Source organism: Leucopleurus acutus (genome assembly GCF_964270905.1).
Source record: "Leucopleurus acutus genome assembly, chromosome: 1".
NCBI lineage: Eukaryota > Metazoa > Chordata > Mammalia > Artiodactyla > Delphinidae > Leucopleurus > Leucopleurus acutus.
This window is the reverse complement of record NC_139142.1, coordinates 30,776,869-30,794,253: the sequence shown is the minus strand read 5'-3', so window position 1 is coordinate 30,794,253 and position 17,385 is coordinate 30,776,869. Positions and strand designations below refer to the sequence as shown.

General features: G+C 37.3%; 1 protein-coding gene across 6 annotated transcripts in view; it reads left to right on the top strand.

Annotated features, from left to right (window-relative positions):
* PCNX1 (pecanex 1) overlaps window positions 1–17,385 on the top strand; it is a 168,762-nt gene that overhangs the window by 88,937 nt on the left and 62,440 nt on the right. For 3 of the 6 annotated variants that reach the window (XM_082844793.1, XM_082844792.1, XM_082844797.1), the window contains 4 exons: window positions 196–253; window positions 2,050–2,267; window positions 7,912–8,065; window positions 15,915–15,947. In XM_082844793.1, the coding sequence (XP_082700919.1) occupies window positions 196–253; window positions 2,050–2,267; window positions 7,912–8,065; window positions 15,915–15,947 (463 nt within the window). The remainder of the gene's footprint in view (window positions 1–195; window positions 254–2,049; window positions 2,268–7,911; window positions 8,066–15,914; window positions 15,948–17,385) is intronic. The other 3 variants (XM_082844795.1, XM_082844794.1, XM_082844796.1) reach the window with 2 other exon arrangements.

Sequence of the window (17,385 nt, the reverse complement as noted above, 5' to 3'; positions counted from 1 at the left end):
GGAGATTTGAATATAGATACTTTGACCCAGAGGCTATGCGCCTAATCACAACTCTAGGAAAATTCGATTTTGCACTTTGAACTTTACATGGAAAAGTAGACAGTGTAAGTATCATGTAATTGTTAATAGACTTATTTTTCTTTCTACTACTTGACAAGCTGTTTATTCCCTAAAGTCTTCTTCATTTTTCTTTAGTGACACGGATTCACATGTATCCAGTTCTACCTCAGTTCGGTTTTATCCACATGATGTGGTAGGTTTTCCTTTATTTTTATAAAATGCTGTATTTTCAGATTAAGTAGCTATACAAATCAGAAAATTGATGAGGTTACAACATATCAATTTTGTTGAAAACTGGCAAAATCACCTTTGCTGTCCCATAGTGGATCTCTTCTCATAAGTCCTTTGTTAAGAAACAAACAAGCGTAAAGCACCGTGATGTTTAATTAGCTATTTATGAATCAGTAATTACACTTTTGAGGGTACATAGAGGTCTGTTTACTCACCAGTGTCATAATCTGGTTGTGCCATTTTTAACCGTGCCATTTTAAAACTTCATTTTGAACATTATGATTTTGGTACATAGCTAACTGATTAGGTACTTATCTACTAACTGTTGGTTAACTATTAGTTATTCATATACCAGTGTGTGTGCTTAGTGATGTTATCGCTGTATAAAAAATTGCCCTATGAGAAGCAGTGGGTATATTTTAAAAAGATAACACTGCCTTTGTGTGATGTATATCAAAATATATATATCAAGGTTAGAAAAGATAAAACAGTTGAAATCCTTATAAGCAATATTTAAGAGATATGAGGTACGTGTAGATAAATTTAGTGCCAAAGAGATTAATTATTAGCGGCTTCCTGAAGATGATGAGTTGTGAGCAGGGTTTTAAAACCATAGATGTGAATTGGCACAGAATAATAGTTTTCAGCATTTGGCAATGTCTCGAAATATTTTTGCTTGTTACAACCACGGGGATGCTGTAGGTATCAAGTGGGTGGAAGCCAGGGATGCTGTAAAACATTCTACAGTGGAAAGCGTAGCCCCCACCCAAAGAATTATCTGGCTTGAAAGTACCTGTAGTGCCAAGATTGAGAAACCCTGGCATAGAGGATAAGGGAAAAAAAGTGTTTGGGGAGATATTTGTCAATGCTTAGAGACAGAAATGGCTGTTATATATAAGAAACATATTTTTCTTGACTATACCCCACCCCTGTGTAGGAAAAATAAAGACTGTCCCTACTCTTCTGCTGCAGTGTATTCCTGGAAACTCCACAGGAAAGCAGAAATGGGGAAATGATTGCGGTGATCCCTTGGTATCCGCAGGGGATTGGTTCCAGGACCCTGTGCGGATACCAAAATCTATGTTTGCCCAAGTCCTTTATATAAAATCGCATATTAGTATTTTCCACTGTTAAATGGTATGAGAGCCTTGAGACAGCAGAATACTGGCTAGTGCTATGCTAAATGCAGTAAACTTTGGATTCTTTCAGAGGAAGGGGAAACAGGTGAATGGATGAGTTGAAGCTGAAACAAATGTAATGTGGTAATATCCTGTATAGCCTCAGATGAGCAGCCTGCCAAAACAAAAATAAAGGAGTGTGGGAGGGATTTGAAAACAGCAGTAACAGTGATAAGAGACTGTACGAAGAATTGCGATTTGAAGGCATTGAATCCAGTGCAGAGGAGCTTAGATTTGACGCAGTAGTGAGGTTCATAGCTTAATGAGAGAAGAGAAGGGGTAGGGAGAAGGGAAGCCGCTGATGATTCCCTGTTGGTGATTTTAATGGATTCCCTAGCTATACAATCATAAAATACTAAAATTTCAAATACTTCCTAGTAAAATCTTTCCAAAAGGCCTTTGTTGTAGTTCACTTCCTTTTGTCACCTTCTGTAGTTTCTAACAATCATAAAATATCCACAAGAGTGGACTAGTGTAGAGAATTAAGGAGGTTTAGATAATTTGCAAGCTGATTGCGTAGCCCTTGAAGCATGACTTGATTAAAGACACTTTAAGCCTTTCAATGCCGATTTTCTTTTAGCTCTCTCTTCCACAGATTCGACTGAACAGACTATTGACCATCGATACAGATTTGTTGGAGCAACAAGACATTGACCTGAGCCCTGATTTGGCAGCTACTTACGGTCCAACAGAAGAAGCTGCCCAGAAAGTTAAACACTATTATCGCTTTTGGATCCTGCCCCAGCTGTGGATCGGCGTTAACTTTGACAGACTCACACTTCTGGCCCTGTTTGATAGGTGAGAATATAGTGTGATATTAAAGATATATGCAGATTTTATTTTTAAATTGAAATGTATTAAATTACCCATTGAGTATTTGACTTGGTTTCCATGTTGGAAGGTGTTTTCTATTTTGGTTCTCTTGAGATAAAATTTAAGTTAGTAAGGCTCCCAAACATGGACTCTCCTGAATCCATTAAAAGCTTATTTTGTGGCAATTTTAATAGGTTTATTTAAAAAAATGCTTTTATCATTAAGAATCATGCAACTGTACTTAAAAGCCAGAGAATTTGAGGTGTTAATGACTGTAAGGTTATATGTAATATGACTCTAACTATAAAAGGTATAATAGTAAACAGTATTAGTCAATTATGAACTTGGTGACCAACTGCTGCTTCTAGTTGACATGGAGTAACAAAGACTGGGTTTACTCTTCTACCTGAAACAATGAAAAACATAAAATGCATGAAACAGTGGTTTTCAAGACACTGGAAATAAGACAGAAAAGGACCGTGATTCCTGAGAAATGGGAAGCAAATTATGTGAGCCCACCTTACTGCCTTAAGAGAGTCCCCAGGCTGTGGTACTTAAGTAGAGTCCAGCAGACTTCCTGAGTTGAGGAGATGGAGCTCAGAGTCCAGGCAGACTAGAGCAGCTCAAGTCTGTAGGATAGAACATCAGAGAGAGGATTGCTGCTCAGAGAGATAACCTCAGAGACTTTTCGTGGGTCTCCTCAACTGTTCAGCAGAGTATTGGTAAGAGAATGTATATGAGGAAGCCAGGGTCAGAATGATGTGAAAGAAACAGAGGGACAGTGCCTGGCACACAGGGCTGGGGATAGTGCCTGTCCCCACCCACCATAATAATTAATCCTTTATGATGCATTGTGTAGGGTACGCAGGAAGGTCTTGCCTTAGAAGTGCGGAGTAATTAGCCCTAGCATGAGCACTGCTCCAGACCCACCTAGCAAGTCATAAAAGCAAGACCTGAAAGGATCAAACTGTTCCCAAGTAGCATAACAAAGCTCAACAAGATTTGTAGAAATCCAGAAATTCTCACCACATAAAAAGTTAAGATTCACAATATCTGGCATCCAGTCGGAGACTACCAAGCATACAGAGAAATGACAAAATGTGATTTATAATGAGGGAAGTAAGGAAACCAACCTGTAACCGCCACTGATATTAGAATTAGCAAAGACATTAAACAGTTATAAGTGTACTTCGCATGTTAATAAAAATTAAGTAGAGATATGGAAGATATGAAAAAAAAAGACCCAAGTCACACTTAGAAATGAAAACTAAAATGTCTGAGATGAAAAATACAATGGATGAGATTAATGGTAGATTAGACATTACAGAAGAAAATGTAAGTGAAGCTGACAGCATGGTAGTAGAAACTATAGAAAATGAAACAAAGAGAAAAGAATCATTCTCCTACTCCCATCCCCCAATGAAAAGAATATACAAAATGAAAGTAAACCAAGGGAGACAGGAAGAGAGAAAAAAATTTGAGGAAGTAATGGTGGAAAACTTTCTAAATTTGATGAAAACTACAAATGTACACATTGAAGAATCTCCATGAACCTCAAGTACAAGAAACATGAAAAAAACTGTACCAAGGCACATAATTGCTCAAAACCAGTGATAAAATCTTAAAAACTGCAAGAGAAAAAAAGATGTAGTTTGTACAGAGGAACAAGAATAAGGAAGACATCAGATTTATTGTTGGAAAAAATACAAATGAGGAGATGATGGAGCCGCATTTTTAAAGTATTGAAAGGAGAAAAAAACTCAATCTGGAATTCTGTAGCCAACAAAACTGCAAAAACCAAGATGAAATAAAGAGATTTTTGGACTAGGAAAAACTGAAAGAATTTTTTTCAAGCAGACCCACACTACAAAATATATTACAGGATGTCTTTCAAGCAGAAGGATAGTAATACCAACTGGAAATATGGACCTACCCAAAGAAATAAAAGATCACTGTAAATGGTAAGTAACTACATGAATAAATATGTAAAAATTTTTCTTACTAATTAAATCTCTTTGAGACATAATTGGATGTTTAAACAAAAATAATAATGGGGCTTCCCTGGTGGCACAGTGGTTGAGAGTCCGCCTGCCGATGCAGGGGAAACGGGTTCGTGCCCTGGTCCGGGAAGATCCCACATGCCGTGGAGCAGCTAGGCCCGTGAGCCATGGCCGCTGAGCCTGCGAGTCCGGAGCCTGTGCTCCGCAACGGGAGAGGCCACAACAGTGAGCTGCCCGCATACAGCAAAAAAGTTTAAAAATAATAATAATAATGATGATGTATTGTGTGATTTATAAGATAAGTAAAAGTAAATTTCATGACAATAATAGCATAAATGACAGGAAGGGGCATATAAGAGTATACTACTATAAGTTTCTTATACTGTATATGAATTAAATATAAGTTGCTTATACTGTACGTATACTTATACTATGTCACTTGAAGTAGACTGTCATAAAACGTATACTAAAGCAACTACTAAAGTAACAAAAGAAAGAGTTATAACTAGTAAGTTAAAAAATAAAGGAGATAAAATAGATTCATAAAAATTACTCTCTTAATCTAAAATAAGGCAGAAAAAGAAAGAGATCAAAAACAGATTGACAGAAGATAAATGACAGTATGATAGTTGGAAAAGTCAGAAATTGTCAAATTGGAGAAAAAAAGCAAGACTCAATTCTTTGCTGCCTACAGGAAATGCACTTTAAATATAAAAACAGAAAAGATATACCATGCTAACACTAATCACAGTAAAGCTAGAGTGGCTGAATTAATGTCAGACAAAGTAGATTTCAAAGCAAAGAATATTACCAAGGTAAAAGGAGGTCATTTTATAATGATAAATGGTCAATTAATGCATAGGATTTAACCATCCTAAATGTTTCTACATCTCAAACAGTGCTTTGAAGGAAAAGCTGATAGAAATAGGAGAAATGGATAAATTCACAATTATAGTTGAATTCAACACACCTCTCTCAATAATTGATAGAACAAGTATGTAGAAAATCAACAAAGATATAATTGTCAGCCAACCTAAGTTGATTGACATTTATGGAACACTCCACTCATAACCACAGAATACACATTCTTTTATGTGCACACAGAACATTTACCAAGATAGACCATATTCTGGGCCATAATATAAGGATCAAATTTAGAAGGATTTGAGTCCTATATAGTGTGTTCCTTGACCACGGAGTTAATTATAAATCAGTAACAAAAGAACCTTGGAAAATCCCTAAATATTTGAAAGCTAAATACATCTAAATAATTCATAGATCAAAGGACAAATCAAGAGGGAGATTAGAAAATGTTTTGAACTAAATAAAAGTGAAACACAATCAGAATTTTTGTGATGCCACTAACACAGTACTTAGAAGAATTTATAGCACTGAATAAGAAGAAAAGTCAATTCAATGACTTCACCTTCCCCCTTAGGAAACTAGAAAAAGAAGATCACATTAAGCCTAGGAAAGCAGAAGAAAGCAAATCATAAAGAACAAAGCAGAAATCAGTGAGGACACAGAAGACAGTAGGGAAAAATCAAGGGAACCAAAAAGCTCAATTAAAGTAATGTACTTTAGCCAGGTTGATCAGGACAAAAAAAGTTACAGATTACCAATATCAGGAATGTGAGCTAGGATATCACTGCAGATTCTACAGGTAATAAATGGATAATAAAATATTATGAGCAGCTGTATGTAAATAAATTTGACAGTGGACAAATTTCTTGAGAGATAAAAATTATCAAAGTTCTGAAAGAAATACAATATCTTAATGTTCCTATATCTATTAAATAAATGGGCATTGTAGTTAAACACCTTCCCATAAAGAAAATTCCAGGCCTAGATAGTGCCAAAATAATATCCCGAATCAGTGAAGTGGAGAAAGGATAAGCTTTTCAACAAGTGGTGCTAGAAACATTGGATTTCCATATGCAAAAAAAAAAGAAGAAAAGAAAAAGAAAGAATTTGTTTTATTACCTTGCATCATATTACAAAAGTTAACTCAGAGTGGATCATAGGCCTAAATGTGAAATCTAAAACATAAACTTCAGAAAAAAGCAAAACGTAGGAGAAAAGATTTGTGACCCTGGAGTAGGCAGAATTGCACAGATGTGACATCAAAAACAGATCAATGAAAAAACAAATTGATAAATTGGATTCGTCAAAATTAAAAACTAACAAAAGCCGAAGGGAGAGCATGTGTTCAGTGACAAGCGACATGGACAGAATATAGTGTAACAGGGCTGACAGGGACCATTGGATTCGGCAAATCTGGAATTCCACAACTGCCATATGAGAACAAATGAAAATACCAGTGTTGCATTTATTGATTTGAAATTACTATTGAACTTGTTTTAATCTGGGAGAACTATCAAGTGAAATAGTACAGAGATGTTTGTGAATTTTATTTTTTAGGTCAATTGATTATAAATTGCGCATTGATGTAATATAAAGAAATAAAAATCTTTTTATGATTATGAAAACAATTCTTTATTAAATATGTAGAAAGATTTTAAGACAGAGGCCAGCCCAAATCCTTCCACCCAGAGAGAACCATTATTAGTAGTACCAATTGATATATTGTCTTTTTAAACCTGTATATGTATGTTTCTTAAGTAATAGAACTTGTATCTTCGTATACAGTTTTGTGTCCTCCTTTCTTTGTGTAGCAAATGTACTGAGCATGTTCCTGTGTCAGTAAATATTCTTTAAAATCAAGAGTTTTAGCACATACTTAACATTTTGTGAATAAAATATCCCCAAGAAGTAAGATAGATTCTTATTTTTTGGCATGATTTATAAAAGTCATCTTCAGGGACTTCCTTGGCAGCCCAGTGGTTAAGACTCCACTCTTCCAATGCAGGGGGTGCAGGTTTGATCTCTGGTCGGAGAACTAAGATCCCATATGCTGTGCAGTGCAGCTAAAAAATAAAATACATTTAAAAAAAATTATCTTCATTGCTGTATGTAGTATGTTGAACATCGTACTGCTTCTTTTACAGTGTCAGTTTAGTAAAATATAGAATTGTCTGAGTAACTTTGATAGAGGCAGCATTGATGGTCTATCACTGCCTTCATTCTCAACATATGTAAGAGCCTGTGTTTAAGTAATTTTAGTAAGATTTCTGATTATTTCAGATGATTTAGACATGGGAAATGAAACCACTTGGTATCAAAATTTGGTTACAAACTTTGTCATATAAATGTTTCCAATTTAATTTTCTAGAAACTCTTTTGAGATGTTGTTTTTCGAACTTGTTTCTTTGTATATTTCCCTTATTTTCCGTTCAGGTTGTTCAGTTATTTGGCAACAAACTTGACAGAGAAGCAGATGATAAGAAGAGTAAAGTTATAACATAGAAATTGAAACTGTATTATGTATTATAATAAGAAATTCACAATCCACTGTAGCATGCTTTATTTGCACATAAGAATGTGTGCCAGTTTTCCATCTAAACTGAACATACTTTTTCAGTATGATTCAAAACCTTGTTCAAACCCAGTACTAAAAAAAAAATCTTAACAAGTATAGTATGAACTTCATATTGATGTCTTCCCTTTTTGCACTCTGATTAATTTCTTGTAATGATGATATACTTACTCATAACTTTTTCTGTCTACAGAAATCGTGAGATCCTGGAAAATGTGTTAGCTGTCATCTTGGCTATTCTTGTGGCTTTTTTGGGATCTATTCTTCTCATACAAGGCTTCTTCAGAGATATCTGGGTCTTCCAGTTCTGCCTGGTGATAGCCAGCTGTCAATATTCACTACTTAAGGTACCAGCATCTCCCTTCTCTTCAGACTTTAGCATCATAGTTATGTTAAAAAGCAGAAGGTTTTGTATCACTCATTGAATTATAGTAAGAATATAATTTTTAGATTTATTTTCCTTGGACGTTTACGTTAAGATTGGGAAAGGAACAAAAGGGACATGTAAACTTTAAAACATAATGACATATGAATGAAGCTTCCTAAAAACTTTTTTTGTATTAAAATAAAAAAATAAGAATTCGAGTCCTTTTTTTCTCTCTCTCTTTTTCTTTTCTTTTTTTTTTTTTTTTGGCCATGCCACATGGCTTGCTGGATTAGTTCCCCAACCAGGGTTATAACCCAGACCCTGGCAATGAAAGTGTCAGGTCCTAACCACTGGACCGCTAGGGAATCCCCAAGAATTCGAGTTCTTGAAATTCATTTGATAAATTAAAAGAAAATGAGACTGTCCTACTCTCATATTTTAAGTCTTCTATTATGTAGGTGAAATTTATTAAGATCCATCATTGGTAGATAGAATAATGTCAAAACTAGCATATACATTCTTTGTGGACACAGAGAGCAGAAGATCAGTGTCCCTTTGCTTATGTTTAAATAATGGTTCTAAAATACCAAATGTTATCAATTTTAAGCTTTCCATAAACGGGAGAATCAAATACCAAATTTTTCACTTTCCATGCCACATCAGTGTGCCCTACTAACATGGATTGTTTTCTTTCCTTTCTTAGCCAGTACTGGTTATTTGCCTGATACATACTAACATGCAGAACCCTCTCCCATCCTGAAGACTATTTGTTTAGTTCTGTTTATACCATCAGCTATCCTTTCTCTTTTCTCTCTCCATTTATAGACATCTGGAGTAAACCACCTTTGTCAACTGCTCCATTTCTTCAAGATCCATCCATACTCTTTTCCTCGTTACAGTATTGAAATTACAGTCTTTGTGGGCTAATAATCTCTAATTGCCAAATCTACGTTCTTAGTCTTCATTCTCTGTGAGTGCTGCATCATTTAAATGCCTGTGAATACTTTCTTCCATTTTTTGTGTTTTCCTCATTGCCGATCTGTTACTTTATACTACCCTCATGATTATGCTACTTTGCAAGTAACTTTATTTTCCTTTGTTGATGCCTCTTTGTTCTTTTGACTACCTCTTAATTTACAAGAACTCTCTAGGGTTTTATTTGGCCCTCTTTTCAGTTTGTAATTCCTTGCCAGTGAAGTCATCCTCTTTTATTACTTTGTTGCCCCTGTATATGAATTATGTCCAGATTTATGGCACAGTCTTCACCTTTCTTGTAAGCTTTAGTCCTATATATCTGACAGGCAGCTGGGCACATTCTGAAAATGGCACATCATCATCTTCTGATATTTTCCTTTCCCAGTTCCTTTGCTTTTTCTTTTTTTTAACACCTTTTTTGGAGTATAATTCCTTTACAGTGTTGTGTTAGTTTCTGCTGTATAACAAAGTGAACCAGCTATACGCATACGTACATACCCTCCCTCGTGTGTCTCCCTCCCACCCTCCCTATCCCACCCCTCTAGGTGGTCGCAAAGCACCGAGCTGATCTCCCTGTGCCATGCAGCTGCGTCCCACTAGATATCTATTTTACGTTTGGTAGTGTATACATGTCCATGCCACTCTCTCACTTCATCCCAGCTTACCCTTCCCCCTCCTCGTGTCCTCAAGTCCATTCTCTACATCTGCGTCTTTATTCCTGTCCTAGGTTCCTCAGAACCTTTTTTTTTTTTTTTTTTACATTCCATGTATATGTGTTAGCATATGATATTTATTTTTCTCTTTTTGACTTACTTCACTCTGTATGACAGACTCTAGGTCCATCCACCTCACTACAAATAACTCAATTTTGTTTCTTTTTATGGCTGAGTAATATTCCATTGTATATATGTGCCACATCTTCTTTATCCATTCATCTTATGATGGACACTTAGGTTGCTTCCATGTCCTGGCTATTATAAATAGTGCTGCAATGAACATTTTGGTACATGACTCTTTTTGAATTATGGTTTGCTCAGGGTATATGCCCAGTAGTAGGATTGCTGGGTCATATGGTAGTTCTATTTTTAGTTTTTTAAGGACCCTCCGTACTGTTCTCCATAGTGGCTGTATCAATTTACATTCCCACCAACAGTGCAGGAGGGTTCCCTTTTCTCCACACCCTCTCCAGCATTTATTGTTTGTAGATTTTTTGATGTTGGCTGATGCAAATGCAAAGGATTAATCTCCAAAATATACAAGCAGCTCATGCAGCTCAATATCAAAAAAACAAACAATCCAATCCAAAAATGGGCAGAAGACCTAAATAGACATTTCTCCAAAGAAGATATACGGATTGCCAACAAACACATGAAAAGATGCTCAGCATCACTAATCATTAGAGAAATGCAAATCAAAACTACAATGAGGTTATCACATTGATACGCATATACTGAAGAATCCTTGCATTCCTGGAAAAACCCCACTTGGTTATGGTGTATGGTCCTTTTAATGTGCTGTTGGATTCTGTTTGCTAGTATTTTGCTGAGGATATTTGTATCTGTGTTCATCAGAGATATTAGCCTGTAGTTTTCTTTTTTTGTGACACCTTTGTCTGGTTTTGGTATCAGGGTGATGGTGGCCTCATAAAATGAGTTTGAGAGTGTTCCTCCCTCTGCTATATTTTGGAAGAATTTGAGAAGGATAGGTGTTAGCTCTTCTCTAAATGTTTGATAGAATTCGCCTGTGAAGCCATCTGGTCCTGGGCTTTTGTTTGTTGAAGATTTTTAATCACAGTTTCAATTTCAGTGCTTTTGATTGGTCTGCTTATATTTTCTGTTTCTTCCTGGTTCAGTCTCAGAATGTTGTGCTTTTCTGAGAATTTGTCCATTTCTTCCAGGTTGTCCATTTTATTGGCATAGAGTTGTTTGTAGTAATCTCTCATGATCCTTTGTATTTCTGCAGTGTCAGTTGTTACTTCTCCTATTTCATTTCAAATTCTATTGATTTGAGTCTTCTGCCTTTTTTTCTTGTTGAGTCTGGCTAATGGTTTACCAATTTTGTTTATCTTTTCAACAAACCAGCTTTTAGTTTTATTGATCTTTGCTATTGTTTCCTTCATTTCTTTTCCATTTATTTCTCATCTGATCTTTATTTCTTTCCTTCTGCTAAATTTGGGGTGTTTTTGTTCTTTCTGTAATTGCTTCAGGTGTAAAGTTAGGTTGTTTATTTGAGGTGTTTCTTGTTTCTTGAGGTAGGATTGTATTGCTATAAACTTTCCTCTTAGAACTGCTTTTGCTGCATCCCATAGGTTTTGGGTCATCATGTTTTCATTGTCACTTGTTTCTAGGTATTTTTTGATTTCCTCTTTGATTTCTTCAGTGATCTCTTGGTTATTTAGTGCTGTATTGTTTAGCCTCCACCTGTTTGTGTTTTTTACAGTTTTTTTCCTGTAATTGATATCTAGTCTCATAACATTGTGGTTGGAAAAGATACTTGATATAATTTCAATTTTCTTAAATTTACCAAGGCTTGATTTGTGATCCAAGATATGGTCTATCCTGGAGAATGTTCCATGAGCACTTGAGAAGAAAGTGTATTCTGTTGTTTTTTTTGGATGGAATGTCCTATAAATATCAATTAAGTCCATCTTGTTTAATGTGTCATTTAAAGCCTGTGTTTCGTTATTTATTTTCATTTTGGATCATCTGGCCATTGGTGAAAGTGGGGTGTTAAAGTCTCCTCCAATTATTGTGTTACTGTCAATGTTTCCTTTTATAGCTGTTAGCATTTGCCTTATGTATTGCGGTGCTCCTATGTTGGGTGCCTAAATATTTACACTTGTTATATCTTCTCCTTTGATTGATCCCTTGATCATTATGTGGTGTCCTTCTTTGTCTCTTGTAATAGTCCTTATTTTAAAGTCTGTTTTGTCTGAAATGGGAATTGCTGCTCCAGCTTTGTTTTGATTTCCATTTGCATGGAATATCTTTTTCCATCCCCTCACTTTCAGTCTGTATGTGTCCCTAGGTCTGAAGTGAGTCTCTTGTAGACAGCATATGTACGGGTCTTGTTTTTGTATCCATTCAGCCAGGCTATGTCTTTGTTTGGAGCATTTAATCCATTTACATTTAAGGTAATTACCGATATTATGTTCCTATTATCATTTTCTTAATTGTTTTGGGTTTGTTTTTGTAGGTCTTTTCCTTCTGTTGTTTTCCTGCCTAGAGAAGTTCCTTTAGCATTTGTTGTAAAGCTGGTTTGGTGGTGCTGAATTATCTTAGCTTTTGCTTGTCTGTAAAGGTTTTAATTTCTCTGTTGAATCTGCATGAGGTCCTTGCTGGGTAGAGTAATCTTGGTTGTAGGTTTTTCCCTCTCATCACTTTAAATATGTCTTGCCACTTCCTTCTGGCTTGCAGAGTTTCTGCTGAAAAATCAGCTGTTGACCTTATGGGGATTCCCTTGTATGTTTTTTGTTGTTTTTCCCTTGCTGCTTTAATATTATTTCTTTGTATTTAATTTTTGATAGTTTGATTAATATGTGTCTCAGCGTGTTTCTCTTTGGGTTTATCTTATATGGGACTCTCCTTGTTTCCTGGACTTGATTGACTCTTTCCTTTCCCATGTTATGGAAATTTTCAACTATAATCTCTTCACATATTTTCTCAGACGCTTTCTTTTTCTCTTCTTCTTCTGGGACTCCTATAATGCAAATGTTCGTGCGTTTAATGCTGTCCCAGAGGTCTCTGAGACTGTCCTCAATTCTTTTCCTTCTTTTTTCTTTATTCTGCTCCCTGGCAGTTATTTCCACCATTTTGTCTTCCAGCTCACTTATGCTTTCTTCTGCCTCAGTTATTCTGTTATTGGTTCCTTCTAGAGTATTTTTAATTTCAGTAATTGTGTTGTTTATCACTGTTTGTTTGCTCTTTAGTTCTTCTAATCCTTGTTAAATGTTTCTTGTATTTTCTCCATTCTGTTTCCGAGATTTTGGATCACCTTTACTATCATTACTCTGAATTCTTTTTCACGTACGTTACCTATTTCATCTTCATTTATTTGGTTTTTACGTTGCTCCTTCATCTGTAACATATCTTTTTTCTTTTTTTTGTTGTTGTTGGGTGGTGCTGTATTCCTGTCTTACTGGTTGTTTGGCCTGAGACATCCAGCACTGGAGTTTGCAGGCAGTTGGCTAGAGCTGCGTCTTGGTGCTGAGATGAGGACCTCTGGGAGACCTCACTCCGATTGATATTCCCTGGGGTCTGAGGTTCTCTGTTAGTGTGGTTTGGACTCGGAGCTCCCACCACAAGAGCTGGGACCCAACGTCTGGCCTGGGAGCCAAGATCCTGCAAAATTTGTGGCGTGGTAAAAAAAAGAGATAAAAAACAGGAAGAAAGAAAGAAAAAAAAGGAGCAGTACAATATCAAAGAATAAAAAACAAAATAAAATTAGAACGTTAAAAAATATATTAGGAAAAATAAAAGTATAATTGAAACAACTGCAACAGGGTAAATAAAACCACAGCAGAAAAAAAGGGTGGAGGGTACAAGCGAAAAGGAGAGATCACTAACAAAGGATAAAGAATAAAATAAAACTAGGAAAATAAAAGATTTATTAGGAAAAATTAAAAAATCAACAACAATGAATCAACAAGGTAAAACAGAACCCTAATCTAAAAGAGGAAAAAAGAAAAGAAAAAAAAAAGCCTTGTCTATGGGGGTGGAGTTTAGTTGGGGGGTGGAACTTAGGCAGGGGTTGGGTTTAGGGTGGGGTGGGACATAGGCGGTTGGGGGAGATGATGTTTGAGCATGGGGCGGGGCCTAGGCAGGGTGACAGTTCAAGTGTGGGGCGGGGCCGCTGCTTAGCACCTGGGAGAAGGGGAGAGGCAGCATGTGGAAAGGACAGCTTCTGGAGAGTGGAGTTCCGGAGTTTGGAGGTAGGGCCCTGAGTGAGGGTGTGTGGGTGGGGTTTAGGCCCAGCTCGATGGAGGGAGTCTCCGAGTGTAGAGGTGGGGCACTGGGTGGAGGTGTAGGGGTGGGGCTTGGGCTCTGAATGGCAGGAGGGAGGCTCTGAGGGCAGAGGATTAGGTCCTGGAGCCCAACAGGCTTCCCAGTGGAAGTGGCTTCCCACTTCCTAAGTGGACAGGGAAAGCACTGGCCCCGTTCCCTTCTGTTCCTTCGTGCACCTCCCCCACCATCTCTCCCAGGGTCTCCCCTGTTGCTGCTGGATCCCTAACTGTGGATGTGTCCTGCTGGGTGTAGGAACTCCTTCCCTCCCCCAGCCACCCCTCAGGGGTGCCAGTCCCAGAGGTCTGGCCTTTACTTTTGCTCCCCCTTCCCTCCCTCCCACTCCCTCAGGACCCGCATGGCTGGAGGGGGCCTAGGTGGGCAGAGGATCAGGCCCGGCATCTCAACAGGTTTCTGGGGGTCCAAGTGGGCAGGGGAAAGCTGGCCATGCTCCCTTTTGATCCTCTGCCCTCCCAATGGTTCCCCAGTTTCCCCCTTTGGGCCTGGGATCCCTTCCCCTCCCCCAGCCACCCCTCAGGGGTGCCAGCCCCACCCTACCTCTACTTCTTCTCCCCCTTCACTCCCCCGACGTGCCACGTCCTACCCGGTCACTTGGGGTTCCTTCCGTCCCCTTAGGTGCCCTCCCCAACGGGTGCCTGGCAGGTGCCCAGTTCTGAGGAGACGAGAATTCCGCTTCCTCCTAGTACGCCATCTTGACTCTGCTCCAGTTCCTTTGCTTTTGATAGTTGTATACCAACCCAGATCTTAGAGCCTCTGCTCCTTCTTCTTCACCTCTAATGACAGTGACTAAGTCCCTCTGATTAAATTTGGTGATTCTGTGTTACAATTTCTGGCGTTTCTTCTTGCTTTTCATTTCAGTTCCCCTTAATCCATCCCTTTATTGCCCTAAGCCATTTAAATTCATTCCCTGGATCCAATGTCCCTTATCCTGTTAATTTTGTCCACTGCTTAATATGATTAGATATGGAAAAGGCAAAGGATGACTGAGATTTTTAAAACTATTTAGATTTTTAAAATCTAGTTGACTAGAAGAATAGTAATATCATAAACAGAAGTAAGAAAGGCGGGAACAGAGCTTTAGGAGGATAGATGTTCGAATTGAAAGAGTTTAAAGATTGTCTGGTCTCGTATCCAGCCAGGGGCCACATGCCAAACTCAGTGAGTTTAGTCCAATATAGAATTGTAGGATGGTGATAGACCATCCTAGTGAAACTGTTTGCTATGCTATTGAAAATGCACAGCAACTTTGGAGAAAAGCCATGATTTGGGAGGTAGCTGCACTCTACATTTTGAATATTTTTATGGAAAGTTGTTAAAGTTTCTTACAAGGATACAGCTTAACTAATTTGATGAGTTTGATGTGAAAATATAGAGAATATATTTAACACAACTACCATTGAATTGTTTAGTAAGTTTGGAATTTGTGGGCAGAACTGGACTCCTTCTTTTAAGCTAACCCATATTTTGTGCATTTCCTGAAGGAGTGATGTTGCCATGAGAAAGCATTCTACCTTAACTGTACTTAGGTGTTGGAATGAGCCAAGTAGTGGGATGGATCTGTCTGCTATATGCCATTTCAGAAGCATTAAGCTAGATGCAGATTATTAATTAATCATAGTCAGTATAAGAGTTAGGAAAGATTTGAGATGTTTTAATATCAGTGACCTCAGTATCTGGAGCTGATGTTTTTTGTCTTCTGTTGATGTTTCAACAGAATTAATGTAGGTCATTTCTTAGCTATGGGATATTTACTTGAAATTATTTCGGGCATTTTGGAAGTTAATGTAAAATTACCAGGTCTTCAGTAGTATAATCTGTCTGTTTCTTTTTTAGAGTGTTCAACCAGATTCTTCTTCTCCCAGACATGTAAGTCACTCTAATACACCTGTAACTTGTGTTTCCTTAACATTCCTCGAAGCCTTTTTTTGGTCATATGTCAGAGTGAACTAAGATTTATGTGATTATTTTCTCACTGGCAATAGAAAGTCCCTGATAGTGCATTTGTTCTTTTTAGCCTCCTTTAATCTAGAGCAGTTCCTCAGTATTTGTCTCACACAATATTGACATTTTTAATGGGTACAGGCCAGTAATTTTGTAGACAGACGATCTTCAATTTGACTTTGTCTGATATTTCTTCTTTATTAGATACAGGCTGTGCTTTTTTGGTAGGAATATTACAAAAATGCTGTGTTCTTCGTAACTCATCATATCCAGACGCACATAATGTCAATTTATGCTTTTACTGGTGATGTTAACTTTGATTTTTTGGCTAAGGGTAGTGTATGCAGTGCTTTTGAAACACTGCAATGTTAACATTTTGGGCTGGATAATTCTTTGTTGAAAGTTGGGGGTGGGGAGGATCTGTTCTGTGCATTGTAGGCTGTTTAGCATTATCTCTGACTTCTACCCATTAGATGCTAATAGCACCCTCACCCCAACTGTGACAACCACAATGTCTTCAGACATTGCCATATGTTCCCTGGGGGGCAGAATCCCCTCCCACTCCCTTGAGAACGAATACTCTACTGAAATGTTACCATTTTTCTCTTGTAGTTAATAAGTATATCATAGGAGATACTTTGAGATTGTGTATATGTCCTGTTGCCCTGCAAACCTCTGCCCAGTTGTTTTTAGTATCTATTGATGTTTCTTGCCTGAATCAGTTATCATTTGATGGTTGCCAAATAGTGATTTTTTTAGCTCCATCAGACCTTCTACATTTATAAGTTGACTTTTTACCGTAAGAACTTTCCCTTTTTGTTTGTATTGGTGTGGATTCATGGATTCTTATTTTATTAAATGGACAGTAATGTTACTATCATTATTTTGATGCTCAAATTGTTCCTGATTTGGCCATTGGGAGCCCATCAAGCTGCCTTCTGTGTCCTTTTGACATACCTTCATCATTTTAAAAGTACTTTCTTCCTTTAGGGCACAATTATTTGTTCCAGGCTCATCTTATACTTTCCCGACCCTAGCCTGAAACCAGCCTTTTCTCTGTGGATCCTTAGTTCTTTTTAGTGGATAATGTTATTTATAAACTAAGAGCTGGATGCTAGTAATCTTTATTACTAGAATGTCATTGCTTCTAGGTCCTCTCAGTGGATAAAGCTAGAAAAATATATGTATACACTTAACATACACACGTACATGTATATACACACATTTATTCTTATACCTATCTATTTATATGCATATTAAAAATACTGAGTTCATACTGATACTTAATTTCAATCAATTATCGTGGGGTTTATTCTGTTCTTCCTCCTATCCTTATTTGTAATTCCCTTCTGCCACAGTCAGA